General features: G+C 45.6%; 1 protein-coding gene across 4 annotated transcripts in view; it reads right to left on the bottom strand.

Annotated features, from left to right (window-relative positions):
- LOC140489285 (complement C1q tumor necrosis factor-related protein 1-like) overlaps window positions 1-26,853 on the bottom strand; it is a 52,133-nt gene extending 25,280 nt beyond the window's left edge. Inside the window, exons 1-2 of one of the 4 annotated variants that reach the window (XM_072588669.1) lie at window positions 26,724-26,853; window positions 12,481-12,585 (exon numbers count right to left, since the gene is read on the bottom strand). Coding sequence is in view for 1 of the 4 variants with exons in the window: in XM_072588668.1 (XP_072444769.1) it covers window positions 26,724-26,753 (30 nt within the window). In the remaining 3 variants the exon portion in view is untranslated. Of the gene's footprint in view, window positions 1-12,480; window positions 12,906-15,973; window positions 16,077-26,723 lie in introns of those variants that run through there. The other 3 variants (XM_072588671.1, XM_072588668.1, XM_072588670.1) reach the window with 3 other exon arrangements.
- Window positions 26,854-27,263: the final 410 nt, after the last annotated feature.

The following is a 27,263-nucleotide window of genomic DNA, read 5'->3' as shown; positions in this document are numbered from 1 at the left end:
TCGTTTGCAAAGGGACTTAGATATGATGCAGAGCTGGGCTGAGGAGTGGCAGATGGAGTTCAACCCTGCCAAGTGTGAGGTTGTCCATTTTGGAAGAACAAATAAGAATGCAGAATACAGGGTTAATGGTAGGGTTCTTAGTCAGGTGGAGGAACAGAGGGATCTTGGGGTCTATGTACAAAGATCTTTGAAAGTTGCCACTCAGGTGGATAGAGTTTGTAAGAAGGCCTATGGTGTATTATCATTCATTAGCAGAGGGATTGAATTCAAGAGTCGTGAAGTGATGTTGCAGCTGTACAGGACTTTGGTTAGGCCACAGTTGGAGTACTGTGTGCAGTTCTGGTCACCTCACTTTAGGAAAGATGTGGAAGCTTTGGAGAGGGTGCAGAGAAGATTTACCAGGATGTTGCCTGGAATGGAGAATAGGTCGTACGAGGATAGGTTGAGAGTTCTCGGCCTTTTCTCGTTGGAATGGCGAAGGATGAGGGGTGACTTGATAGAGGTTTATAAGATGATCAGAGGAATAGATAGAGTAGACAGTCAGAAACTTTTTCCCCGGGTACAACAGAGTGTTACAAGGGAACATAAATTTAAGTTGAAGGGTGGAAGGTATAGGGGAGATGTCAGGGGTGGGTTCTTTACCCAGAGAGTGGTGGGGGCATGGAATGCCCTGCCCGTGGGAGTGGTAGAGTCAGAATCATTGGCGACCTTTAAGCGGCATTTGGATAGGTACATGGATGGGTGCTTAATCTAGGATGGAAGTTCGGCACAACATCGTGGGCTGAAGGGCCTGTTCTGTGCTGTATTGTTCTATGTTCTATGTTCTATGTTCTACAAGCTTTCGGAGCGCTGCCCCTTCGTCAGGTAGAGTCACTTCACCTGACAAAGGAGCAGCTCATAGTTATAAGTCATCTCTTGGACAATTTACTGTATGAAAAGGTCCATGAATGAGAATATTAGTGTGTCATGCATGAAGTTATGGAGGACTACTGTTCATAGATAGCCAAGGATATCCACTGTTGTATCAGGAGGGGGATAACAAAATGGTAAATTGTGAAATAATTGTTGCAGATATTTTTGACATCCAACAGAACCAACATCAACTTATAATTTGGAGATGCCGGTGTTGGATTGGGTGGACAAAATTAAAAATCACACAACACCAGGTTATAATCCAACAGGTTTAATTGGAAGCACTAGCTTTCGGAGCGCTGCTCCTTCATCTGGTGGTTGTAGAGCTCTGAAAACTAGTGCTTCCAAATTAACCTGTTGGAGTATAACCTGGTGTTGTGTGATTTTTAACTTCATCAACTTATATTCAGTCTTTGGTATCAGATTGCCTCTTTTCGATCTAGACTCCCAGGAGATGTGTTTTATTGGACTCTGAATTTAATGAAGGTTTTCTATTGGACAATGTTGTGATTCCAGCTGGTGGTAGCTGTGATTTGTGGGTGACATTTCGATCATGCTACTCGACATCTATCGACCTGAAGATTTCAGGTTGGCTGAGAGAGACCAGGAAAAGCCTGAGGCCTAGGTTCCTCGTACTTAATGTACTCTGACATGGTTAGCACTCACAGTGAGTCAATCTCCTGGCCTCAGACTTAATTCCTGCCCGTAAATCATTCCATTTGATGTCACCAGGCGCGTGGAGATGAAAGCAGTGTCCAGCTCATAAACAGAAGATGTTTTGAAATGGAATTTCTGTTGGCCCTTGGAATAGAGAATATTTTTAGAATCCACAAGTTTGATGAGTTTCTTACGATTTAAACTGTCAAATGAATTTGCTTTCTCCCAAAGCTTTGCATAAACGTAGAGACATAGAAGTTAGGAGCAGACGAAGGCCGTTCAGCCCTTCAACAAGCCTGCTCCATTATTCAATTTGATCATGGCTTATTGACCTACACGGTTCCCTGTTCCCACTTGCTCTCTTCAGTCCCTTTAGCCCTAAGAACTATAGTTAACACCTTCTTGAAATGATTTAATGTTTTGGCCTCAATTGCTTTCTGTTACAGAGTATTCCACAGGCCCACCACTCTCTGAGTGAAGATTAGATTAGATTAGATTACTTACAATGTGGAAACAGGCCCTTCGGCCCAACAAGTCCACACCGACCCGCCGAAGTGCAACCCACCCATACCCATTAGATACAATAAGTGTCTGGAATTAGTCATGATGACCATAAACCCATTGCCAATTTTTGGGAAAAAATACCTTGCTCCCTTTTGGGAGGGAAACTACCATCCTTAACTCATCTGGCCAACACGTGACTCAAGGCCCACTGCAACACAGTTGGCATATAACTACCCTCTGGGCAATTACAGACAGGCAATAACTGCTGGCCAAGCTAGTGACACCCACATCCCATGTGTGAATAAACAAAAAGAATGTATTGTGGGAAAAAACCCAAAACTTCACGTCAAAGAGACCTGAGGGGCAACTTTTTCATGCAGAGGGTGGTACGTGTATAGAATGAGCTGCCAGAGGATGTGGTGGAGGCTGGTACAATTACAACATTTAAGAGGCATTTGGATGGGTATATGAATAGGAAGGGTTTGGAGGGATATGGGCCGGGTGCTGGCAGGTGGGACTAGATTGGGTTGGGATATCTGGTCGGCATGGACAGGTTGGACCGAAGGGTCGGTTTCCGTGCTGTACATTTCTATGACTCTATGACTCTAATTCATAATGACAGAGAATCACTTTTCGTGCTGGTATGATGTCTTGACATGCTGATTGGAAAATGAAATAGCTACACTGGAGTGCTCGCTTGTGCAAGACATCAGGGTTTACATTCAATAATCCTGATCTTTGGCTTCACTGTTGGGTGCCCATTTAACTCCTCCTACACGCAGTCAATAAAATAATCAACTGGGAATGAAGATGAGTCTAATGGTGACCATGAAACTGCTATTGGGGATCGTTGCCCTCTACATCATGAATACATTTTAGAGAAAGGAAATCTTCAACTGCTCTGTGACCTCCAGATCCACTGCAATGTGGTTGACCTTTCAGTGCCCTCTGAAATGACCTACCAAGCCTTTCTGATGGATCTAAGTCATGAGATGAATGAAATTGGACTGATGCAGGCATCAACCAAGACACTGTAAATAACAATAGTACATCCAGAACCTTCAAGGCTGCAAATTCCTCCTTACCCATTGTCCAGGAGTTCATGCCAAAATTGGCAGAGCTGTCTCACAGACTAATCAAGAAAACAGCCTGACTGTGGGAGATTTATTATAACCAAAGCAGCCATCTTGTCACATATTAAAAGGGATATACATCAAGTGCTGACAAATGGGACTAGATTAGGTTGGGATATCTGGTCAGCATGGACGAGTTGGACCAAAGGGTCTGTTTCCATGCTGTGTATCTCTCTGACTCTGACTGAGCCCCTACCATTACCCTCACCAGTGGCCGCTGTTTATAGCTGGCAGTCTGCCATCAAACCGCTTCACTTGTTTTTAAATTCCCTTATTTCGCAGCAGCAGTCGCCTCTTCGTCCCCTCACGTTTCTTTTCTGGGCTGGATCCTCTTGACGTGTCGCCCCTTTAGAGACTTCTATTGTTCAGCTGCTTGGCTCTGCACTCCCGATCGGTTACTCTGCACTTGCTGGCTGTCACCTAAATATGAATTCTGATATTACCCTCATATGGTCTTTGTTAGGTCAGTTTTCAGGGACTTTCTGCTGATGTTTGTCTTTCTTCTATACAGCCCGGGTTTTCTGCTCTCTGGCATCTCCTTTTGTTCCCATTGTCCTGAAAACCCCCTGGTCGCTTGGTGATTTATCCTCTATGCATGCGTGTCTTTGTTTATTTCCCTGTTCGTTAGATCCCCTTGTTCCTGGCGATTTGTCATCCTTATATATTGCTGTGCTGAGTCTGGATGGTTTCTGCTTGCACCCTCCTGCTTCCACCATTTGCGCTATCTTCCCTACGCCAGACCCCTTGGTCGCACTCTCCTACGTCACCTGCAGCTTTTAGACGATTTGCCACCTGTGCTATGGGCCCTCCACCCTAACTATGCGGGTTTAGTCCTTTCTGCCTCTCCACACACTGTTACTTTAAAGCTGGCACTCACCTGCCGTCAGTGTGTCAGTATCCGCACACTCCCGCTGCTACTGAGGGCATTGGGCCTGTTATCGCTTCCCTTTTAGACCAGGGCATTCTCGTTCCAATGCAAAGCCCCTGCAATGCCCCTATTTTGCCCGGGCCTAAACCTGGCAAGCCTGACAAGTGGAGGTTTTTCCAGGATCTGTGGGCTGTCAGTTCTGTTGTTGTTCCTTTCTCCTCTGTAGTCCCTGACACTAATGCTATTCTCACTAATGCCCCTGCTTCAGCCATTTATTTTTCCGTGGTCGACCTCTACTCTGCCTTTTTCTCTATTAAGTTGTCCCCTGATAGTCAGTACCATTTTGCCTTTACTTTCGGTGGCCGTCAGTACCCATGGACTTGGCTTCCCCAAGCGTACACGGAGAGCCCCATTGTTTATGCTTCTGATGTTCCGCGGACCCTTGAGAACCCTCCACATGCCTTGCAACTGTGTCCTTGTTCAAGACACTGAGGATTTACTCGTTGCCCACGCTACATCTGATGCTTGCAGGCAAGGTACTGTTGCCCTGCTTCAGTGCTTGGCACAGGATGGCCACAAGGTTTCCTTGGCTAACATGCTGCTCTGCAAGCCCACTGTTCATTACTTGGGTGACTACTAGGACACTTGCTCCTGATCGCTTAAAGGCCATCGCAAATCTCCTTCCTCCTGCAACACATACTGAACTTCTGTCATTTGTGGGGATGGTGAATTACTGCAGGCACTGGATTCCTGATCTTCGTGAGATTGATGTGTCTTTGAGAGAGGTGTCTTTGCCTAAGAACCCATCGAAACTACAGTGGACCCCTGAAATGTACGTTTGAACTCTGCACTGAGCTGTGTACCTGCTTTGGATCTTCCGGATTATTCACAGCCGTTTCGACTACATGTTGCTGAGAGGGAGGGTTATGCTTCTGGAATTCTGATGCAGATGCATAGGGATCTCCGGCGCCCTGTAGCGTTTTACTCTGTCCAGTTGCCACCTGTTGGAAGGGGAATGCTGGCGTGTTTGCGAGCTGTGGCGGCTGCCTTAGTACTGGTTGAAAAGTCTCCCCACCTTGTGCTGGATCACCCATGCACGGGTTTTGTTCCACATTCGGTTTCCCTGCTGCTGAATTCTGCAGGTACCCAACAGTTCACTGCTTCCAGGCGTACAGGCTATGAGGTCATCCTACTCTCCCAGTCTTTGAACCCCGCTACCTTCCTTCCTATCACCGACTTCTTAGGGATTCCTGACCATGATTGTTTAAACGTTATCAGTGATGCCATTAACCCCTCGCCCAGACCATTCTGAGACTCCTCTGCACAATTCTGATTGGTCCTTTTTACAGATGGCTCCTCCCACAGGCCTACAGACCATTTGACACTGGCAGACTATGCTGTCTGCACACCATCTAAGGTCCTTGAATCTTCAGCCAGCTCCCTAATGGTACTTCTGCACAGGTAATCGAGCTTTTTGCTCTTACACGGGCATGTCTTTTAGTTACTGGAAAGTCTGTTAACATTTATATTGATTCCCACTATGCTTTTAGAGTGGTGCATGCTTTTTGGCACCTTCTGGAAGCATATGGGGTTTCATCACCTCTTCAGGTAAATCTTTACAACACGGTCAGCTTATTAATAATCTTTTGGAGGCCATTCTCCTCCCTTCAGCTGTGGCTGTCATCAAATAGGCTGCACACAGGTCTGCTGGAGATAATGTCACCTGTGGCAATGCCTTCATTGATATGGCTGCCCGGGTGGCTGCTACTAATCCAAATAAGCTGGATTTACATACCCCCTAAGGTACGCCAGTTTCCCATTGTTCCTGACCTTATGAAAGGCATCTGTGACGCTCAGCAGGGGGGCCCCTCAGTCTGAGCGCGCTCAGTGGGCTGGTTGAGGTGCCGCTGAATCTGAATCCCTTCATCTTCTTACACCTCCTGATGGCCGCATCATCTGCCCTAAGTCTCATCTACATGTCCTAGTCCTGGCCGCTCATGGTCTCCGACCTCTGCAGTCCTCACTTTTGCCTCGCTCATGGAGTTGGTCATGATGGTGAATGGGGCTTGTGCCATGCAATCGCACAGTTTTGGTATGCCACTGGCTTCACTCCTGCTGCTTGTGCACTGTAATCGCCTACAGAACAATAACGCTCAGCCACTGGCTCAAGTTTGATCATCTTCCTGTCCCTGCTAGCCCCTTTGTGAAACTGCAGATCGATTTTGCGCACATGCAAGCAAGGCTGGCTTTCCACTCCGGACTGGCGATTGTTGATGTGTTCTCCAAATGGGTTGAGGCTTTTGCCACTAAGAAGGATGATGCCAGGACAGCTGTTAAGTGTTTAATGAGTGATGTCATCCCTGGCTCTATTGACAGTGATTGGGGCACTCATTTCACTTCATCAGGTGTTAAGGCTATTTGTAAGGCTCTGGGAATTTCCTGGCAACATCGTACTCCCTATCAACCACAGTCCTCGGTTATGATGCAAAGGATGAATGCCACCCTTAAAACGGTCCTCACCAAGATAACACAGGATACTGGCTTACCCTGGCCTGAAGCACTGCCCCTTGCTCTATATTCCATTCGGAATCAGGCTAAGCGCACAACGGGCCTCACTCCTCCTGAGAGTTTAATGGGCGGACCCTGCCGACTGTGACTAGGCCTCCAGTGTTCTCTGCTGATGTGGCTCTCCTCCTGACACGGGAGTCTTCGATTGATTATACTAAGGCCCTTTCAGAACTTATCATTCAGAATCATGACATTGTCAAAGCAGCCACTCCTGTTCCAACCACCGATCCTTTCCAGCCAGGAGACTATGTTATGATTAAATCGTTTGAAAAGAACTCTCCCTCTCTCCTCGATGGAAAGGCCCATTCCTTGTCCTTCTGGTGACCCCAACTGCTCTCAAGATCGAGGGGAGAACAGAATGGACTCAAGCCACGCAGTTCAAGAGAGCACTACCCCAGGGGGGATATCTATTGATTCCCGTTACCAGCAAAGCCCATGACGCAGATGGCTCTGATTGATTGTTCTTACTGGTATTTTTTTGCTTTTGCTCATTTTTCTCATGTTGCTCTTTTCCTGACTGGGGGCCTCAGTGAGAAAGAATCGCATTTTCATACCTTTTTCTACATGACATATCTTCATGCACAGAAGGTCAGCCACTCTGGCTGCTGGGTTTGCGCACACATTCCTTTCCATTCAAAAGGTGGGATTCCCTTGAGGGCCGTAACTTTTAATGAACCGAACACTGCTGAGTGGTGGCAACATCGTTCAGCTGCTTTCGTATCACTCCTACCTTCCTGAAGCTGAGAGGTGCCCCCTCCATTTATGGGGACAACACTCGCTTCCGCTGGCAATCAGTGGGATACAGGATGGACAGGACAGGTTTGAAGGCTGGGTCCAGCTGCGCTATAATCTATCACGCACACACCCCCCCCATCTCTCTTCCTTAACAAGGTCACGGCCATGACTACACCCCTAGCAAGTATTTGCATTAAAAGTAAACATCCTTTGGATTGGCGACCTGGGGTCAGTAAATGCCTTCGATCCATCCTCCTTTCCACATCTGATTTCCAATCCACTGTGGATGGCAGCATACTTATCCTCACTGTTCCCAACAGGACTGCCATTGCTTCCTCTTTCACCACCTTTTGTATTGGTATCCAATGCGATCATTGGTTCGCTTTCAGTGGCACTTGTTTCATTTGTGGCCAGAGGGCCTACCCCTGTCTGCCTGCCTCCTGGACTGGCAGCTGCCATCTTGGGTATATTGTCCCTTTCCTTTACCACTTCCACACTTCACCTTTCTAGACCGCAATGCCCCGTAGAAGGAGAACTCTTACTACCTTTCAGCACCTTTTAACTAATTTCTCCCCTCCCTATGCCCTTCAACTTGAAGTTGAGGTTCAAAGGATTGCTGCCATCAATCTGGAAGATGTTGCCAATGCCACTGCTTCGGCTTTTGTCCTTCTAAACACGGACATGGTGGATGCCCGCACTGTGGCCCTCCAGAATTGCATGGCCCTCGACTAGCGCTTGGCCAAGAAAGGGGGTACTTGTGCCCTTATCGTCTCCGACTGTTGCACCTCCATCCCTGACTCCAGTGAAAACGAACATAGCTGCTCACATTCACAAGGAAGCTACCTCTCTCCATGACACTAACCCACATTGGGATCTTTGGACTTGGTTGGGTAGTTTGCTTGGCTCTTGGGATTCTACATTTCTACAGGGCCTCGTGGTTCCCATTGCTGTTTTCGTTTTCCTCTCCCTTATCATTATTTTCTTTAAACAATGCTGTACCCATTTTGGGTCACTACTGATGCCAAATTCTCCTGTTTCATGGCCAGAGGGGCTACCCCTGGCTGCCTGTCTCCTGAACTGGCAGCTGGTACCTTGGATATGTTGTCCCTTTCCTTTACCATTCCCACACTTCACCTTTTAAGGCTTCAGTGCCCCGTAGAAAGGGAACTCGTACTGATGTCAAATTCCCCTGTTTGTACGTTTTCCTGTTTCTAATGTTCCTCCACCAGTTGATGACTTAGTTGAGTCTCTCAGTTCTGATGTCCCTTCTTCTGACAGTTACCTGAACGTCCCTGAACTCCCACCGCCCGACAACCTCCCCCGGGTCTGGTTATGTCCCTCCTTTTGCCAATTCCTCTGAACTGCCCTTCTAATTTGGGGGGAAAAAAAGGAAGGAATTGTGGGAGATTTGTTATAACCAAAGCAGCTATCTTGTCGCATATTAAAAGCCTGGAATGCATTTTAAATCTCATATTAGTGGGTGCTTGTTAAGTTTGTACATACCCAGGCCCAGTGAGGTGGCTGACCTTGCCGCTGTACTCACACCTGATAGTATAGTTCTTTCCCAGCATGGGAATGCTCTTCTTTTACAAAATCTATTGTAATACTAACATTTGCTTATCAGCTCCTAACCAGACACTACGTGACTGAGGCTACTGACTGGGCAGAGTGCCCATTTACTCATTATACTGCAATTAACAGTTTGTTCATTGTTAAATGATTGTAACCTATATAATCACGCAACTCTCTGTATCTCATCAGAGCGACTTGTCACCATTAGGTCAACTTATCTCTCCCCGTGAACTCATAAATAAACGGTCAATAACTCAAGGTTTGTGTAGCGCGATTCATTTTCTTTAATTTAGACCATCACTAGCGAGTCATCCACTGCAGAATTCTTTCCTATCCTCATCCCTGACACAGTCATACTCACAGGCAATGTCCCAAATACCCCATCCCTGGGCGTGTGTCCAGTCCCACCGACAGCAGTGTACAGACAAGGGGCAGGGGGTTTGGTCTATGAGCCTTCAACAGGAACTCCAGGCCTCATGAAGTCTCATGGGAACCAGGTCAATCATGAGCAATGAAACCTCCTGCTGATTACCCCATACTATTGTTCATCAGCTAATGGATCAGTACTCCTCCATGTTGAATACCACTTGGAGGATTTGAGGGGATTTCAAGGATGTAGAATGGATGGGGGATTTAATTATCCACCAGCAAGAGTGGGTCAGCCATAGCACTACTGATGGTCGGGTCCTGAAGGACATAGCTGCGAGACTGGGTCTGCAGCAAGTAGTGAGGGAACCAACAAGAGGGAAAGTCATACTGAACCTCATCCTTATCAATCAGATGCATCTGTCCATGACAGTATTGCCAAGTGTGACAACTGTTCAATCCTTGTGGAGACAAAACTCACTTTCTCATTTAGGAGAGCCTCCTTCGTGTTGTGTGGCTCTATCACCGTGCTGAATGGGCCACACTTCAAACTGATCTAGCAACTCAAGACTTGACATCCACGAGCCACTGTAGGCCAGCAACAGCAGCAGAATGTCCTCCAGCACAATCTGTAACCTCGTGGCCCGGCATATCCCCCACTCAACCATTACCACCAAGATGGGGATCAACCCTGGTTCAATGGAGAGTACAGGGGGGCATACAGGAGCAGCACCAAGCATATCTAAAAATGAGGTGTCAGCTTGGTGAAGCTACCAAACAGGACTACTTGCCAAACTGCATGAACAGCAAGTGACAGACAGAGCTAAGCGATCCCAAAAACCAATGGATCAGATCTAAGCTCTGAGGTCCTGCCACATCCAGTTGTGAATGGTAATGGGTAAACAAACAATTCACTGGAGGAGGAGGTTCCTCAAATATTCCCATCCTCAACGATGAAAGAGCCTAGCTCATCTGTGCAAAAGATAAGGCTGAAGCTTTCACAGCAATCGTCAGCCAGAAGGGCCAAGTGGATGATGATGCATCCTGACCTCTTCCAGTGGTCCCAACCATCACAGTTCCCGCGACTTCAGCCAATTCGATTCACTCCACATAATATCAAGAAACAGCTGGAGACACCTGATACAGTTAAGGCTATGGGCCCTGACAACATTCCGGCAAAGGTACTGAAGATTTGTGCTCCAGACCTTGCCACTCCCCTAGCCAAGCTGTTCCAGTACAGTTACAACACTGGCATCTACCTGACAATGTGGAAAATTGCCCAGGGATATTTTGTAACAAAAAGCAGAACAAATCCAACCTGACCAATTACTGCCCCATCAGTCTACTCTCCATCATCAGTAGAATGATGGAAGGTATCATCAATTACCAACTGGACTAAATATTAACCTGCTCCGTGATGCTTAATTTGCTATGTCCTTCAGGACCCAACCAGCTCCACCAGTAGTGCTATGGCTGAGCCACTCTTGCTGGTGGATAATTAAATCCCCCATCAATTCTACATCCTTGAAATCCTCTCAAATCCTCCAAGTGGTATTCAACATGGAGGAGTACTGATCCATTAGCTGATGGACAATAGTATGGAGTAATGCTAAATTCATTTATCTCTTGATCTCACTACAGCCTTGATCCAAACCATGGAGAAAGAGCTCCACCCAAGAGTGCGAATGAAAGCAATTGCCATTGACATCAAGGAACACTTGACTGAGTGTGGTATCAAGGAGCCCTAACAAAACTGGAGTCAATGGGAAAACCTTCTCTAGTTGAAGGCATATCTGGCACAGAGGAAGATGGTCATGGTTGTTGGAGGTCAGTCATCTCAGCTCCAGGACATCTCTGTAGGAGTTCCTCAGGGCAGTGTCCTAGGCCCAACCATCTTCAGCTGCTTCAGCAATGACCTTCCCTCCATCATAAGAAGTAGGGATGCTCATTAATGATTGCATAAGTCACAACTCTATGAGACAGTCCATGTGCAAATTCAGCAAGACCTGAATATCAATCAGGCCTGAACAATAAGTGGCAAATAATATTTGTGCCACACTATTGCCAAGTAATGACCACTTCTGATAAGAGACAATCCAATCATTGGCCTTTGACATTGAGTGGTGAGTCCCCCACCATCAACATCCTGGAGGTTACTATCGACCAGAAACTGGTTTGGATGAACCGTACAGATATACTGTGGTTACATGAATTCTGTGGTGACTAACTCACCTCCTGATACTCAAAACCTGTTCGCCATCAACAAGACACAAATCAGGAAGTTAATAATTGCTCTCTAATTGCCTGGTTGAGTGCAGCTCCCACAACACTCAGGAAGCTCAACATCATCCTGGACAAAGCAGCCCACTTGATTGGCACACCATTGACCAACTTCCAGATTCACTCCTTTCGCCACCTAATGCATAGCATGTACCATCTACAAGTTGCATTGTAGCAACTCACCAAGACTCCTTCGACAGCACCTTCCAAATCTCTGACCTTTACCAACTGGAATGGCATTGTGGGTCAATGCACTGCAGGTGGACTGCAGCGGTTCAAGAAGGTAACTCACCACCACCTTCTCAAGGGCAAATAGGGATGGGCAATAAATGCTGGGCGCAGCCAGTGATGCCACAAAAATGCATAAATAATAATAAACAGGGGTGGCAGTTACGTCGGAATTCACCCTCTGCAAGACTCCCTCGTCATCCTGACTCAGAAACGTATCTTTGTTCATTCAGTGTCACTGGATTTCCCTTAATCCTAGCAGCATTATGAGTTCACCTACAGCAGCAAGTGGACTGCAGCAGTTCCAGAAGGCAGCATTCCACCACCTTCTCAAAAGGCAATTAAGGACGGGGCTGGCCCAGCTACTGAAGCCCACATCCCAGCGGAAGAATCTAAACAAAACGGACAGTTACTGGTTTTCTGTGAGCTGTCGCTGCCAAGCCTGTCCGAGAATTTCTCCTGCTCCAGTCCAACACCCACACAGTCACCACGTCTGAGGCCTCTGCAGCTCCTCCTCTTCAATCAGGGAGGAAGATTAACCAATGGATGGCAGGTCCCTTCGAGCCTGAAGCTACTGGAGTCACTCAGTCCTTAACCAGCAACAAATCAGCTGTAGAAAAGACAACAGGAGGCAGAGAAATAAATGGAGACACTCACCCACTGAGGCTCTCTGGAATAAATCCCCCTCAAGCACGAGCAGAAAAATAGTATTTTTTTTCAAGAAATGGGATTATTTCTCTCGATTTCTTTTTACTCTCCACCCTGTTGCAAGAGAAAATAAGCGTTCAGTTCTTTTGCTTGGCTCTTGCTACTCAGTCCCTTGATTTTCGCTACTTCCAGTCTGAAGACAACTGAGAGTCAAAGCAATGCATTAATTTGCTTGGCTCCAAATCTCTGCAGAGTTCTATATTTTCTTCTCAACTCCCTTCCTTTCTTCCCCTCCCTCACTCCTTCTCTCCCCGCTGCCTCTGTTCTTCACACATCTATCTCCTTCGGTGGGAATGTCTTTCCAAGAATTAAGAATCTGCTCTTGTTAGTTTGAGAGAGAGAGAGAGAGAGAAAAGGATTCTTAGAGTCAGCTGAAAATAGCAAGCTTGTTCTGTCTAATTGGTTTTATATTTTTTTTGGCAAAGTGGGTATTCTTTGACCTGAAGGGGAGGGGGGTGGTGGGAGGAGGGATAACAGAGTCTGCTGAGGTTTACAGGCCACACTATGTGTCTTTTTGGAGAGAAAGAAAGATCAAATCTTTAAGCTCAAAGTAAACTTTTTCCAGCTGCTTTTTATCTCAGTAAGATGAAAACCAGCTGTGTCTTTGTGGAGGAGGGGGAACGGAGGCCTGGAAACGATTCCATGACAATCTTACGGAAGCTGAACTCAGGCCTCCTTAGGCAGTAAGTACCAATGAAGAAAGGGTTGAAGGATTTGCATTGATTTAGCCTCTTCCCACGATCTCGGGAAGTTCCGAGGCAAGACAACGTTAACAGGCACTTCCTGAAACGTGGCCAGTGCAGAGGAAGAGTGCTCAACGACAATTTGTGCTGAAGCCAGTCGGGAGATGAATGTTGGTCAGCCTGGGAATCCTTTAGACCACCCTTAGGGACTGATGGACCCACGGCCAGCCACCACTTTCATTTTCTCAGCCTTGCACTGGCCTTGACTCCGAACATATGATCTCAGAAACAAGAGGAGGCCACTCAGCCCTTCAAGCCTGCTCCACCATCCAATAAGATCAGGTCTGATCCAGTTTGAACCTCAACTCTACTCCTCCTGCATTCTGGACTGGAGCTTGAACCTCTGACCTCTTGACTCTGAGCTTAAGAGGGTTCGCACCAAGCCAAATAAAACGCAAGGAGTAACATCATAGGATCCCCACAGTGCAGGTGGAGGCCATTTGGTCAATCAAGTCTGTGCCAACTCTGGAAGGAGTATCCCATCTGTACCCGCCCCATCCCCATAAACCTGCATTTGCCATGGCTACCCCGCACACAATGGGGCAATTGAGCATGGCCGATCCACCTAACCTGTACATCTTTGGACTGTGGGAGGAAACCCACCCAGACACAGTGAGAATGTGTAAACTCCACACAGAGAGATGCCCATGGCTGGGATTGAAGCCAGGACTGTGGCAATGTGAGGCAGCAGTGCTAACCATTGAGCCATTGTGCCACTCCAAATCTCTGGATGTCTGAACATCCCAAAGGGCTTTTATTGCAAGAGGATTAGAGTACAGGAATCCCACTGGAATTGTACTGAGATTTGTTAAGACGGAGCCGATGTGTAAAGTGCAGGGGTTGATGGTGACGTCATGGTAATGTCACTGGACTAGTAGTCGCGAATTGCATGATAATCTGGGGACATGACTCCAAATCTCACTACAATACCTTGTGGAATTTCAATCCAATCAGTACAATCTGAGAAAGAGAGGTGATGGTATTATTGATCAGATGTTAATCTAAATGCTTTGGGGATCCAGGTTCAAATCCTCCTCTGGCAATTGGTGGAATGTGAATTCAATAAGAATTCTGGAACATGGAGTCTGATAATGACCATGCAACCATTGTCGCAAAAATCCATCTGGTTCACTAATGTCCTTTTGAGGAGGAAATCTGAGGTCCTTACTTGGTCTACATATGACTCCAGACATACAGGCTACCTGTGAGCTATCCTCTGGGCTTTTAGGAGTGGGCAATAAATTTTGCCCATGCCCCATGTATGAATAAAAAACACAGTAAACCTATCGTCCTTGATACTAGCACATCTGAATCATTGATTCCCTCTAGCAAAGGAAGAGTGTCATCCATACCAGGCCCACATGTAATTTCATGACCTAGAGTAAGATTGCTTGGACAAGGGTAGCATGGTGGCACACTGCTGCCCCACAGTGCCAGGGTCCTGGATTCAATTCCACCCTTGGACGACTGTCTGTGTGGAGTTTGCACGTTGTCCCCATGTCTACGTGGATTTCCTCTCACAATCCAAAGATGTACAGGTTAGGTGGATTGGTCATGGGAACTTGCCCCGTTGTACCCAGGGATGTGTGGGCTAGGTAGGTTAGCCATGGGGAATTGCAGGGATAGGGTAAGGGCTGGGTTGGGGTGGGATGCTCTTCGGAGGGAGGGTGTAGACACAATGGGCTGAATGGCCTGTTCCTGGACTGTAGGGGTTTCTACGATTCTTGGGGAAAGTGAGGCCTGCAGATGCCAGAGATCAGAATTGGAAAGTGTGGCACAGGAAAAGCACAGGAGGTCAGGCAGCATCTGAGGAGCAGGAGAGTCGATGTCTTGGGCATAAGCCCTTTGTCAAGAACCTTCCATGATTCTTGACTGTTTGGGATTGAGAATGAGGAGAAACGTCTTCATTCAGGGGGCAGTGATTGATTGGAATGCTTTCCCTCGGACAGCTGTGAAGGTTCACTCATTGAACATTTTCAGGACAGGGTTTGGTGGATATGAAAGGCATCAAGAGGATGTAGGGATAGGTGTGGAACAAAGACAATGAGTTAGAACATCAGCTACATTCTATATGTGTGATACAGCAGCTTCAGAGGCTGAATAGCCTACTCCTGTGATTATGGCCAATGCAATACCTTTTGAATTCACGTCTGGGCTACACTAGGAAACTATGGTCTCACTTGTCTTGGTCCTTCCCCACCACCCAGAATTGGGAATAAACTCTCAACCCCTTCACCGCTGGAGTCATAGATATCTTACTGCAGCATTGTACTGCCCAGATTTATGGAATCTCTACAGTGTGGAAGCAGGCCATTTGGCCCATCAAGTCTACACCCACCCTTTTACAGGCATCCCGCCCTGACCCACCTCTGTAGCGCTGCATTCCCTATGGCTAACCCTTCGAGCTTGTACATTCCTGGACACTATGGGCAATTTCCCATGGCCAATCCACTCTAACCTGCACATCTTGGGACTCTGGGAGGACACCCACACAGACACAGAGAGAACATGCAAATTCCACATAGACGGTTGCCCTAAGGCTGGAATCGAACCCCGGGTCCCTGGTGCTGTGAGGTAGCAGTGCTAACCACTGAGCCACCATAGATTATCACTTCTGCTCACCATTTGGACACTGGTGGATTCAGACAGGAATCAGAAATGAGATAAAGAAATGGATCCCAAATTATTTCGGACCTCACCCACTCAAACCAGAGGGATCCCAGAACCGGTTCAATTCGTCGATCAGGATTATAGCTGTGGACCGAGATAAGCTGCCTGTTTTAGAGATTTTGAAACAGTATCCTGAAAAAAGAAGGATTGCAATTAAAATAAAACTTCCCACCGCAGCCAGACGGAATGTCAACATGGGTTTCAAATGATGAGGGAGCTGATGGAATAAATTTCTCCAACTGGAAAACGCTGGCCTTGCATGTTTCTTAATGCTTGGAGCTGTAACAGGATATGTATGCACTGACTGTAAAAGGGTTTTGAGCCAAGATTGTGCTCAAGAAATGAAGAAGAAAGAGCAACTCTGCGTGCTTTGGCTCAGGTCAGCCCTTTGACCTATCAGTTTGGACATTTTGGAGATGGTTGCAGACTGTTCAAGGCTTGAAGCCGTTATTTTGGTTTGACATAAGGAAAAGTCCAAAGGAATAGCCACACTGCATTCAAGGCAGAACACTTAGAGGGGTGGGCGCACCTCCGTGACACACATTTATTTAGATGGCCAATGTCAGGCAGATTGCAATAAATTCACCAGATCCTTTGGCTATTGCAGTGAGGTAGTTTTATGTTCCCCATTGTGGATTACAATCAGGGATAGATTCCTCCACTTAGGAAACTACAGACTGCAAAGGTGTATTTTTACTCCTGCCGCTGGCACAGGTGAAATATTTTGCCACTTTACTTTTTGTGGGGCAATTTAGCACAGCAACAATAATAACCACATTTATTCTTTGCAAGCCCTTTGCCAGATCTACCTCCTGACTCCTCAGAGCCTGTCCACCATCTACAAGGCACAGGTCAGCAGTATAATGGAATACTCCCCACTTGCCCTCGATGGGGGCAGCTCCAACAACGCTCAAGGAGCTTGACACCATCCAGGACAAAGCCCTCTTGAGTGGAGTCCCATTAACCACATTCAACTCTCACTTCCTCCTCCAGCGGTGGTGCACATTGGCAGCAGTGTATACCAGCTACAAGATGCACTGCACCAACTAGCCCAGGCTCGTTTGACAGCACCTTCCAAACCCGCAACTTTGGCCAACTGGAACAACAAGGGCAGCAGGTTCATGGGAAGATCACAAACTGTTGGTTCCTCTCTGAGTTTCACATCATCCTGACTTAGAAATACACATTTCCTTCAAAGTTGCCAAGTCAAAACCCTGCAGGCTGCTCCTGAAGGGCTCTGTGGGTGGTACTATGTCACATGCATTGTGGGTGGCTCATCGCCATCTTTGGAAGGATGCAGCTTGAGTATAACAGTGAGTGAAGAAATAAACAGCTAAATACGTCTTCTTATCCCTTACGAAAGCTGGCATTGTTTTTAAAGGCTCAGACCAGGTAAAAGATTCCGAATGATTTGAGATGGGGATTGCAGGAAGCCAGGCAGATATGGTGGACTTTTATTTTACTTGTAGTTGTCAATCAGAGTCAAGTTCAGAGGGTCTATTCTCAAAGTGAAGGAAAATGGGAAATTTGGCAATATTACCTTAGCACACGTACTATCTTGGCACTGACACTAGACATTGGCACTATCTAGACATTGGCACTATCTTGGCATTGGCACTATCTGGATGTTGACTCTATCTTGGCATCAACACCATCTGGACACTGGTACTACCTTGGCATTGATACTATCTAGGAATTGGCACTATTTTGGCACCAATACTATCAAGACATTGGAACTATCTGGATGCTGACTCTATCTTGGCATTAACACAATCAAGGCATTGGCACTATCTTGGTGTTGGCACTAACTGGATGTTGACTTTATCTTGGCATCAACACCATCTGGACATTGGTACTATCTTAGCATTGAGAGTCATTTGGTGTCTCAATCCTTGCATGAGTAGATGGTGATGCTGTGGCAATATCACTGGCACAGTCATTGGGGGCCTGGGCTGATGGAAATGATTCAAACCTAAACATGTCGAACTGCAGTTCATAAAATTTAGGTTGGTCTCACTAATAGCGACCATGGAATTAGCAATTAATATTAGGGAGAGATAACCTTACCTGATCTGGCCTAGGTGTGAGGTGCTAATCTGTTGACTCTTAGCTGGCCTGAATCACTCAGTTTGAGGGAAATGTAGGATGGGAAGCTGGTCAATCAGGAATAGCCTGGACAGTAATGATCAAATGAAACAAACTTCAGACGTTCTGGACAGATGTTTGCAGCAGGTGGTTGCACAAAACAGCCAGCATCAAGTAAATTGCCCATTATTTGTCCCACTTAATAAACTGATGCATTGACTTTGATGGAACTGTGTTATCAGTGTGACAGTATAATGGGTGTACTGGTTAAAACTGCCTTCTCTATACATCAAAGGGAGCGGGGGAGGGTGGTTTTGATTTTGTGGGATCATTTGAGCCGAAAGGTCTGTTTCCATGCTGTACATCTCTATGACTCTATGAAAAGGAAGGTGAATTGACATTCATTGTTTTCAATGAGATTGAAGGTAGTGTGAAAGGATCTTAAAACCTACTCTATCATCTCTGTTGATATAGTCAAAATTACATTGAATGTATTTTACACACTACCTCAACAACTCCTTCAAAGCCTCTGAGACTTCCATGCTCCTTCGATTCTGACCTCTTGCACACTCTCTTCTTTCCACACTGGCAGCTGAGCTTTCAATTCCCTCCATGTAAATTTGAGAATTTCCTTCATGTGCTGCTCCATCTTTCTCTCTCCCTCTTTCTCTCTATCCTTTCTTGAATACACTCCTTAAATCCTTCCTCATTGTCCAAGCTGTCAGCTCTCCGACCGTCCGTCTGGTATGCAGTATGAAATCTGAAGATGGTGCTATTCATCATTTATATAAATGATTTGGATGAGAATTTAGGAGGGATGGTTAGTAAGTTTATAGATGACATCAAGATTGGTGGTGTAATGGGCAGTAAAGAAGGTTATCTAGGAATACAGTGAGATTTTGGTCAACTGGTTGAGTGGGCTAATGGAGTTTAATTTAGATAATGCAAGGTCAAAGTGGAATAGAGACATAGAGATGTACAGCACAGAAACAGACCCTTCAATCCAACGCGTCCATGCCGACCCAATCTAGTCCCACCTGCCAGCACCCGGCCCATATCCCTCCAAACCCTTCCTATTCAAATACCTTTCCAAATGCTTTTTAATTGTTGCAATTGTATCAGCCTCCACCACTTCCTCTGGCATCTCATTCCACACACGTACCACCCTCTGCATGAAAAAGTTGCCCCTTAGGTCTCTGTTATCTTTCCCCTCTCACCTTAAACCTATGCCCTCTAGTTCTGGACTCCCCCACCCCAGGGAAGACTTCGTGTATTTACCCTAACCATGGCCCTCATGATTTTATAAACCTCTCTAAGGTCAACCCTCAGCCTCCGATGCTCCAGGGAAAACAGCCCCAGCCTGTTCAGCCTCTCCCTATAGTTCAAATCCTCCAACTCTGGCAACATCCTTGTAAATCTTTTCAGAACCCTTTCAAGTTTCACAACATCCCTCCGATAGAAGGGAGACCAGAACTGCACACAATATTCCAAAAGTGGCCTAACCAATGTCCTGTATAGCTGCAACATGACCTCCCAACTCCTGTACTCAATGCTCTGACCAATAAAAGAAAGCATACCAAATACCTTCTTCACTACCTTATCTACCTGCGACTCTACTTTCAAGGAGCATTGAACCTGCACTTCAAGGTCTCTTTGTTCAGCAACACACCCTAGGACTTTACCATTAAGTGTATAAGTCCTGCTTAGATTTGCTTTCCCAAAATGCAGCACCTCACATTTATCTGAATTAAACACCATCTGTGACTCCTCAGCCCATTGGCCCGTCTGATCAAGCTCCCGTTGTAATCTGAGGTAACATTCTTCGCTGTCCACTACGCCTCCAATTTTGGTGTCATCTACAAATTTACTAACTATACCTCCTAATGTTCACATCCAAATATAAATAACAAAAAGGAGTGGACCTAACACTGATCCTTGTCACACACAGCTGGTTACAGTCTGGAAAACAACCCTCCATCACTGTCCTCTGTCTTCTATCTTTGAGCCAGTTCTGTATCCAAATGGCTCGTTCTCTCTGTATTCCATGAGATCTAACCTTGCTAATCAGTCTACCATGGGGAACCTTGTCAAACCCCATATAGATCATGTCCTCTCATTAATCCTTTTTGCTACTTCTTCAAAAAACTTAATCAAGTTTGTGAGACATTATTTCCCACACACAAAGCCATGTTCACTATCCCTAATCAGTCCTTGCCTTTCCAAATACATGTAAATCCTGTCCCTCAGGATTCCCTCCAAAACTTGCCCACCACCGACATCAGGCTCACCAGTATATTGTTCCCTGGCTTGTTCTTATCACCTTTCTTAAATAGTGGCACCACGTTAGCGAACCTCCAGTCTTTTGGAGCCTCATCTGTGACTGTTGATGATACAAAGAGCCCAGCAATCATTTCCCTAGCTTCCCACAGAGTTTGAGGGTACACCTGATCAGGTGCTGGGGAACTTATCCACCTTTATATGTTTCAAGACATCCAGCACTTCCTCCTGCGTAATATGGACATTTTTCGAGATGTCACCATTTATTTCCCTACAGTCTATATGGTTGCATTTTGGTTGGTCAAACCAGGGCAGCACTTACACAGTAAATGGTAGAGCCCTGGGGAATGTTATAAAACAAAAAGAGATTCAAGGGTACAGGTTCATAGCCCCTTGAAAGTGGAATCACATGTAGATAGGGTGGTGAAGAAGGCTTTTGGCATGCTTACTTTCATTGGTCAGAGCACTGAGTATAGTTGTTGGGTTATCTTGATGCAGCTGTACAAGATAATGCCACAGTACAGTGTACAGTTCTGGTCACCCTACTATAGAAAGGATACTATTAAACTTAAAAAAGGACAGAAAAGATTTACTAGGATGCGACCTGGACTGGAAGGTTTGAGACTGGATAGACTGGGACTTTTTACCCAGGAGCATAGGCGACTGAAGGGTGACCTTCTAGAGATGTATAAAATCTTGAGCAGCATCGGTAAGATGGATAGCTGATGGCTTTTCCTCATGGTAGGAGAGTTTAAAACTAGAATCGATAGGTTTAAGGCTACAAGGGAGAGAAACAAAAGTGCCCGGACACAAGTTTTCACGTAGAGGGTGGGGAGTGTCTGGAATGGGCTGCCTGAGGTAGTGGTGGAGGCCAGTACAATTTTGCCATTTGAGAATCATTTGTGCAGGTACCTGCATGGGATAAGTATGGAGGAATATGGACCAAACGCAGGCAAATGGGACTAGATTAATTGTAAAAACTGGGCAACATGGACAAGTTAGGCTGAAGGGTCTGTTTCCATGCTGTAAACCTCTATGAGAGCTGTAGGGCTGATGGGGTTTATGCTGATAGGGAGCACTAAGCCTTGGATAAGGTTTGAACCTCGGATGTGAATTAATAATTTGGAATGATGAGGTGACTGGGCACCAATGTCTACGTAATTTCCTAATCAACCCGTTCAGACATATTATTATACACCTCTGGAGTGAGAGGGACCTGAACTCAGGCCTCTGAGGTCAGAGGCAGGGACACTATCATTGTACTACAATAGCCCCCTCTGCGCCAATGTCGATTGATACCAGCATTATTATTTACACCTGAAAGAAGGTTCGGCCACCCAGAGACAGTCACCTTGTACTCATAACCACCATCTTGCCAACTGGAGATCTTTCATTTGGTCTTGGTCATAAGTCGAATGCTCTAGTCCCTGGTTGTATCCAATTCAGAGTGATTTGCAGAGGTCTACCACTGCACCAGCTATCTTTCAAAGGGCATGAGTTTCAGGTTTTAATGGTGGAAATTAGTAAAGAGAAAGAGGCTTAGAAAATTCTCAGCTCAGTTCATAGCGAATGGGCAGAAAATCAAGTCCATGTGTGTACTGTAAGGAGATATCCCAGGCACTAGAGAGCTCAGTAACATCTGTAGCAAAAAGGAAATCTATAAAACAGCTTCAGGACCTCATAAAAATTGGACAGGGCAATTACGTCTGAAGCATAACATGCATTTTGTAATATTGCATGTTCATCGGCCAATCCGTTGCCACTGCCATTCACCCATGTTCCCCATCAATTTGGGCACGACATGGATATTGTACGTTCTTTTTGCGAGCCGTTGGATTAGCTCAAAGATGCAAAAACAAAGCGACCAAACAAATGTGTTTGTGCATATCTGCTTTCCCATGGGGAGGGGGCAAAGGAAGGACAAGGCCCAATCTCTGCTGGGATTCCAAAGAGAAACAGGAAAGACCATTTAGCTGTGGAATGTGTTCTGCCATTCAATGCAATTATGATTATCCGTGACCTAGCCCCATAGAGCAGCACTGGGCCCATATCCATGTTAAGAAAATCTAACAACCTCAGTTTGAAAATTAAATATTAATCTTACCAAGTGATGAAAAAAGCTCCAATTCCCACCACTTTTACCTCAAAGAAAGGTTTCTTAGATTCACTCCTGAAAAGACTAGCTCTCGATTATGTGCCCTCATTCTAGTTTTTTTCTAACCTGTGGAAATAGTTTCTCCCTATCCTCCCTAACACTTTAATATCCTGAAATTAAATCAACTTATTTAATCAACTTATCCTTCAATCAACTTATCCTTCAACCTTCTATAATTCGGGGAGTACAACCCTATCAGGTTTAAAAGGTCCTCATAGTTTATTCCACTTTGTTCTGGTGAATTTACACTGTGCTCCCTCTGAGGCTTGTATGTGGAATGTAAATCGAGGAGCCAGTTCACTCAGTTGGTTTGATGGCTAGTGTATGGTTCAGAATAATACCTACAACAAAGGTTTGATTCCAGTTTCAATAAGACTGGAAGAAAAAAGAACAGGAGTAGACCATTCAGCCCCTCAAACATGCTCCACCATTCACTGGGATCATGGCTGATCTGATTGCATTCCTCACCTGCCCTTTCCCCAGACAGCAGAAGTTAATGAGAAACCATCACGGGCAAAACCTTCCTAGAACACAGCTCAGGGTAAAGGATCAGAAGATGATGAGATAAGAATATGATTTCAGAATGGAATGGAATTCAAATCAAGAGTGTACATGTCAAAAATACATTCTCTAGAGCAAATTCAACACGCAGTTAGTGTTCCTCAACCATTCATACCCATATTTCCCTATTTCTGCCTGATTTGTTCAATTGTTCTGTGTTTGATTATGTGAATCTGTTTACTATCGATGCTCACTGTGTTTGATTGGCTACGCCTGGATTGAAGACTGAGGAACTAGTGCCATATTTATAGAGTCATAGAGATCTACAGCACAGAAAAAAGTTCTTCCCCCAATCATGTCTGCACCGTTCGAATACTACTAAATATTCTAATCCCATTTTCAAGCACTTAGCACATAGCCTTGTATGGCTTAACAGTGCAAGTGAACAACCAATGTCACTCCCTCCACCGACGCTCAGTAGCAGCAGGGTGTACTATCTACAAGATGCACTGCAGAAATTCACCAAAGATCCTCAGACAGCACCTTTCAACTCGAAGGATAAGGGCAACAGATACATGGAGACACCACCACCTTCAAATTCCCCTCCAAGGCACTCACCATCCTGACTTGGAAATATATCACCGTTCCTTCATAGTCTCTGGGTCAAAATCCTGGAATTCCCTCCCTCATGGCATTGTGGGTCAACCACTGCACATGGACTGCAACGGTTCAAGAAGGCAGCTAGGGATAGGCAGTAAATGCTGGCCCAGTCAGCGACACCCACATCCCACAGATGAATAAATAAACAAGAGTTTCTCAAATGTGATAAGGGTTCTGACTCTCCCATGCTTACAAGCAGTCAGTTCTGGATTCCCAACACCCTCTGGGTGAAAAAGGTATTTCCTCACATCTCCTCTGAACCTGTACTCCTGAGATATCACATATACAAGAACTGGAACTATTTTCTTGGTAAGTATGGACTTATATCCAGAACAGTCTTTCTATAACCAGTTTTCAGAGATGATCCATCTTCACTTTGGGCTCTATAGAACAGCTGCAAATTTTAAAATCACATTCATCTCTTATGGCCTAATGAATGGGACACCATTTCAGTGGACCTTAGATTTTTGATTAGATTAGATTCCCTACAGTGCTGAAACAGGCCCTTCGGCCCAACCAGCCCTCTGAAGAGTAATCCACATCGAACCATTTCCCTCTGACTAATGCACTATGGGCAATTTAGCATGGTCAATTCACCTAACCTGCATCTTTGGACTGTGGGAGGAGACCAGAGCAAACCCACGCAGACACAGGATAGAATATGCAAACTCCACACAGACAGTCGCCTGAGGCTGGAATCAAACCCTAGTGCTGTAAGGCAGCACTGAGCCACCATGCCCCTCATCTTAAATTGTCATAGGTAATGGCATTTAAAAGGCATTGATACCTTTGTTACAGATTCAGTCAGGTTGGATGAAAATCTGCTGATGATGTTGAGCAAAGTGACGAGGGCTGTGGCATTTTGAAACTGCATTGTGCATTTTGTCCACTAGTGCCTGCCATACACACATGTACCAGTGGGGGCAGTCTGCTGGCAAGGCAGGATAAGGAATCCACGTCTTAAGACCTTGTACAGTTTGAATTTCAAATGCCTTGGGTCAATTACATAACAGTTTCTGTCCCAAGAGCTTCACACGGGTAAACTTTGCCAGTTGGAATCTCCCCTCGCTTCTTTATCACAGTTGCTGACTGAAACTGATTTGCCTTGCCAAACACACTGGCTGATCCATTATCTTCAGAAAATCTGGAAAGAGGCATTGAATTGCAAAAGCAGATGAATTGCAGCTAAAGCTTAATTAATGGCTGAATCAGCCCCATTTGGGAGCCAATGGCCAGTTTTGAATGCTGCAAATTAGGATGGTTGAGGCTTTCAAGAAACCAAAGGGTAGATGCACTGGAATGCTACCAGCAATGAGAGAATTTGCGGATATTGAGGGGAGGGGGTGAGACAAATTCAAATGTGCTCTTTATCATGAAGGGGTTAAGGGGAGATTTGATAGAGATGTTCAAGATCATGAGGATTTTGTGAGAGCAAATAATGAGAAATGTTTCTAGTGACTGAAAATTTGGTAACCAGCGGGTAGAGACGGGAGGTAATTTCCAAAAAAGCAAACCCACAAGTGACATGAGAAAGCATATTTTTAAGGACAAGAGTCGTGTGATCTGGAATGCACTGCCTGAAAGCGTTACGGCAGTAATAATGTTTAAAAGCAGATCAAATAAATCTGAGGGGGAGTCACTGACAAGGCTATGGGAAAACTGTAGACAAATTGGATTATACTTTCAAAGAGACAAGTCCAGGTATGATGAGTTGAATGGCCTGGGCCATTCTATGATTCCGTGATGAATAAATTACACTGTGATAAGAACAAAGCTGGATTCATTAATGTGCTTCAGTCTTGCCAGAATTAGGCTCAAAATATATATTTTAAAAAATTCATTCACAGGATGTGGGCATCACTAGCTGACCTAGTAATCATTGCCTGTCCCTAATTACTGTGGAGAGTGTTACGGAGTTACAGAGTCATACAGCAGGGAAACAGACCCTTTAGTCCATTTTCTCTACACTGATCAGACATCCCAATCAGACCCAGTCCCATTTGCCAGCACTTGGCCCAGGTCCCTCTAAACCCTTCCTATTCATGTACCCATTCAGATGCCTTTTAAATGTTGTAATTGTACCAGCCTCCACTACTTCTAGTGTTGACCTGCTTTCTTGAACCACTGCAGTCCATGCGAGGCTGGTACAACCCACCCTGTAGCTAGGGACAGACGTCCAGCATTTTGACCCAGTGGAAGTGAATGAATTAGTCAATGGAAGAAGGACAAGCAGAAATATCGATTTGAGGCCAGAATCGTGATGTTACTGATGATGGAGGTAGGCTAAAGGGGCCGAATGGCCTTGACCACACACTCTGTGGCTTGATGGCAGACCTTGGTGACATTCCCATTCATCTGCTGCCCCTTTTCCTTCTCAAGACCCGAGGTCATGGATTTGGAAGGTGGTGTCAAAGAAACATCAACCAGAATCTATCCAAAGCTGTAAAACGAGCAGACGGTTACTTGCATGCAATCGTCTGTACGGTGCTTCACAGGCGGTCGCAACGCGTGCCCCATCGTAACAACAGTAAAAAATGCTTCTGGGTGTCTTTGTTATGCCAATTAACCTCACATCTCTGTCTTCTGGTTACCAGCCACTGTGTCACTGGAAACAGTTTCTGTCACATTAGGGATTGACTGAGTTCCAGGGAACACTCTTCCAAAGAATCCCAAGCAAACATTGCAACGTTGTCCTCAGCAATAAACTAGCACCACCGCTTTCAATTTCAGACTTTCAGTGTGGTTTTCAAGTTTAGCTGTCTTCTCGGGCTCATGTAATGCCGTGATATCATTGCCTATCTGTCCAAACAGCTTTTATGCACTCTTACTTCAGGGCAGTCCCCTCACTTCAACGTGGATCAGAAAACAAATACATCGGCAGCCATTAAGGGGTTAACGCAGCTGAGGTCTCTCAGCTGAGAGAGCACTGAGCTGAAGAAAAACTGGGCCACTGTTCCTCTCGAAGTCCTGTGTCGGCAAATTCAAAACACCAAACTGTCTGCAAAATATCCCCTGTAGCGCCCCATCGTTCCGAATTTTGTACAGAGATACAGGAGAGAAATAGATGATTGAAGATTGAAAAACAAGTCACCAGTCCTTACCTTTAAGGCAGTCAAGCTGTGCTTTAGCATACGTGTACCCACATGTGGTTTTAATCACATCGCCGGAAACAAACTAAGATCATTAGGAACAGTCTGCCGAGTATATAGAGTGGAGGGAACACAGGCATATTTTATAATATGGGAGCAATTTGTCGTCAGTCAATCAGCTGTTAACTCCTGGAGGACAGGGCTAAACACCGATGTCAGATAGCAAGAGATGGATCAGTTATTGCATGCTAAGGAAATGAGATTGGAAGACAGTCCAAGGTTTGTCACTGGTTCATTGGGTTCAGAGCAGCAACAGCAATCATTTTCATTTGTATCGCACCATTATTAGAGTCAGAGAGTCATAGAACATGGAAACAGACCCTTCGGTCCAACCAGTCCATGCCAACCATAATCCCAAACTAAACTAGTCCCACCTACCGCCATATCCTCCATACATTTCCTATTCATGTACTTATCGAAATGTCTTTTAAACATAATAACTATACAATGAGATTGCCTGGGTTGTGGGGTGGGGGGGGGAGATTGAGCTAT

This window comes from Chiloscyllium punctatum, chromosome 18 (assembly GCF_047496795.1).
Source record: "Chiloscyllium punctatum isolate Juve2018m chromosome 18, sChiPun1.3, whole genome shotgun sequence".
Taxonomy (NCBI): Eukaryota; Metazoa; Chordata; class Chondrichthyes; order Orectolobiformes; family Hemiscylliidae; genus Chiloscyllium; species Chiloscyllium punctatum.
This window is presented reverse-complemented; position numbering and strand designations above follow the sequence as displayed.